Source organism: Carlito syrichta, unplaced genomic scaffold (genome assembly GCF_000164805.1).
Source record: "Carlito syrichta isolate Samal-C Ts95f unplaced genomic scaffold, Tarsius_syrichta-2.0.1 Scaffold297348, whole genome shotgun sequence".
In the NCBI taxonomy this organism is placed as follows: Eukaryota; Metazoa; Chordata; class Mammalia; order Primates; family Tarsiidae; genus Carlito; species Carlito syrichta.
The window spans coordinates 4,617-7,465 of NW_007241444.1; the positions used below are offsets into that span (position 1 = coordinate 4,617).

At 42.4% G+C, this 2,849-nt stretch overlaps 1 protein-coding gene across 3 annotated transcripts in view; it reads left to right on the forward strand.

The window, feature by feature from the left end:
- OAT (ornithine aminotransferase) overlaps window positions 1-2,849 on the forward strand; it is a 12,997-nt gene that overhangs the window by 826 nt on the left and 9,322 nt on the right. For all 3 annotated transcript variants that reach the window (XM_008054652.2, XM_021710696.1, XM_021710697.1), the window contains exon 2: window positions 1,713-1,934. In XM_008054652.2, coding sequence (XP_008052843.1) covers window positions 1,742-1,934 — 193 coding nt within the window. In that variant the 5' untranslated portion in view covers window positions 1,713-1,741. The remainder of the gene's footprint in view (window positions 1-1,712; window positions 1,935-2,849) is intronic.

The following is a 2,849-nucleotide window of genomic DNA, read 5'->3' on the forward strand; positions in this document are numbered from 1 at the left end:
AAAAAAAAAAAAAAAAAAAAAGTACAAAGGTACTAAGTATGCTTAGTTTTTGACAACTTTCTCCTAATCGTGAATTTATCTTTAAAAAACTTTTTTTCTTCCAGATGTGACTCCCATGCACACTCCCTAATTTTCTTTCTGTTCTTAATCTTAGTTTCTGTGTCATGGGTTATCATGATGCTTAATGGTAAATTGGATAGAGGTATGCAAAAGCGGGGCCTGGCTTAAGTGTTAGATGTCCCTGGGGAGAGTAGCTGAGACTTTGAAATAGGTTTTATTACTAGCATTCATACAAATAAATGTTGTTTCATGGTCTCCAGTTCCCGATTACCTTTTTCTACTTCAAACAGTTGCTTTTATGCGGTTTTTTTTCAGGATAAGTTTAATAGAAACAACCATCCTAGCAGAATAGGTTTTTTCTTTTGTAAATTGCTTTTTGGGGGAGCGTCTTTAATATTTATATGTATATTTTTTGCCTTTTCATCCTATTGTAAATAAACTCTTTAAAGGTATTACAAATTACAAAACATTTTTTCCCAAATCTTTTTGCCTTTTGCCTTTGTTTTATGGTAAACTTTGCCTACAGAAATTTTATTTTATTATTATTATTTTTGAGTCAGAGTCTCATTCTGTCACCCCGACTGGAATGCAGTGGCACACTCATGGCCACTGCAGCCTTGACCTGCTGGGTTCAGGCCATTCTTTTGCCTCAGTCTTCCCAAGTGACTGGAACCACAGGTACTTGCCCCATGCCTGGACAACTTTTTGATTTTTTTTAGAGATGAGGTCTCGCCATGTTTCCCAGGCTGATCTGGAACACCTGGGCTCCAGCAGTCCTCTTGCCCCCACCTCCCAAAGTACTGGGGTTATAGGCATGAGCAACTGTGCCTGGTCAGGATCTTCCTTTTCTATTATCTTTGTAGAAGCTAAATTCTTCCTCTTCACAAAGAAGGAGAAAATAGTTTTCTTTTTTTTTGCGTCAGAGTCTCACTCTGTCGCCCAGGCTAGAGTGCAGTGGCACATTCATGGCCACCACAGCCTCGACCTGCTGGACTCAGGTGATCCTTCTGCCTCAGCCTTCCAGGTAGATGGAACTATAGGCATGCACCATCACATCTGGCTAATTTTTTGATTTATTGTATAGATGAGATCTTACCAAGTTGCCCAGGCTGGTCTCAATCCCGTGGGTTTAGACAGTCCTCTCACTTTGGCCTTCCAAAGTGCTGGGATTATAGGCATGAGCCACCTGCACTAGGCCAAGAGAAAATAGTTTTCAATTGCTTAAGCCTAAGAGTTTGAGACCAGCCCTGGGCAATATTATAATACCTCATCTCTACAAAAAAATAATAAAATTTGCTGAGTGTGGTGGTGTGCGCCTATTGTACCAACTACTCGGGAGCTGAAGTAGAAGCATTTCCTGAGCCCAGGAGGTCAAGGCTTTGGTAAGCCTTGATTGCACCACTGCATTCCAGTCTGGCATTCCAGTCTGGAATGAGATTCAGATTAAAAAAAAAAAGAAAGTGTTTAGTAGGTACTTACTGAGGCAACATACAACCTATCACTCTGGAAAGATTCTCACTCTTAAAGATGGGGTCTCGCTCTGTTGTCTAGTCTGGCTTTGAATTCCTGGGCTCAAGTGATCCTCCCATCTCAGCCTCCTGAGTTCAAGATTCTCAATTTATTGCCTTCTCCTTTTTTTTTTTTTTTGACAGATCTGTGGTTTTCCTACTTGAAGGACACAATGTTTTCCAAACTAGCACTTTTGCAGACTGTGCTTCGCCGCGGAGTTCATTCTTCAGTGGCTTCTGCTACATCTGTTGCAACGAAAAAGACAGTCCAAGGCCCTCCAACCTTTGATTCCATTTTCGAAAGGGAATCTAAATACGGTGCACACAATTACCATCCTTTACCTGTGGCCCTGGAGAGAGGAAAAGGTACATTTCAAATTAATCCATTCCCCTCCCACCTTTTTGCTTTAGACTTTTTATAAAAATGCTTTTATAGTTTTCTCAGTATACATTTTTTCCGGACACATTTTTTTTTTTTTTGAGTCGGAGTCTCACTCTGTCGCCCAGACTGGAGCGCAGTGCCCGTTCCCAACCACCGCAGCCTCGGCCTGCTGGACTCCGGCGATCCTTCCACTTCAGCCTTCCAAGTAGCCAGAGCTACAGGCGTGTACTGCCATGCCTGGCTAATTTTTTTGATTTATTGTAGAACTGAGGTCTCGCCAAGTTGCCCAGGTGGGTCTCGAACCCGTGGGCTCAGGCAGTCCACTCACCTCAGCCTCCCAAGGCGTGGGTTTACAGGCTGAGCCACCGAGCCCGGCTTCCGGACACATTTAATGCTGTATTGCAGTTATGATTAATTCATTTGTTGTCTTTGCTGCTGTGTCAGGGGCTATGAGGGCTGCAAAGATGAACTTACTGAGTTTTTGTCATTGTGACCTCATTGAGAGGGAATGCAAGAGAAATAAGAGAAGTACAATAGTTCCAACTTTTATTGTGGCTAATTTTAGACTAACAGAAAAGTTGTAGCAATAGTATGAAAATTTTTTACTCTTCACCCAGATTTCCCAAGTGCTAGCATTTTACTGCTTTTGTTTTATTATGTTCTCTCTCTTCTCTCCTCTCAACCCCAAATATTATACTTTTGTTTTTTGAACTGTTTGAGAGGAAATTACAGACATGATACCTTATTACTCATAAATACTTTGTGTGTCTTTCTTTCTTTCTTTTTTTAGTTGGAGTCTCACTCAGTCGCCCAGACTGGAGTGCAGTGGCCGCTCCCGGCCACCGCAGCCTCGCCTGCTGGGCTCTGGCGATCCTTCCGCCTCAGCCTTCCGAGTAGCC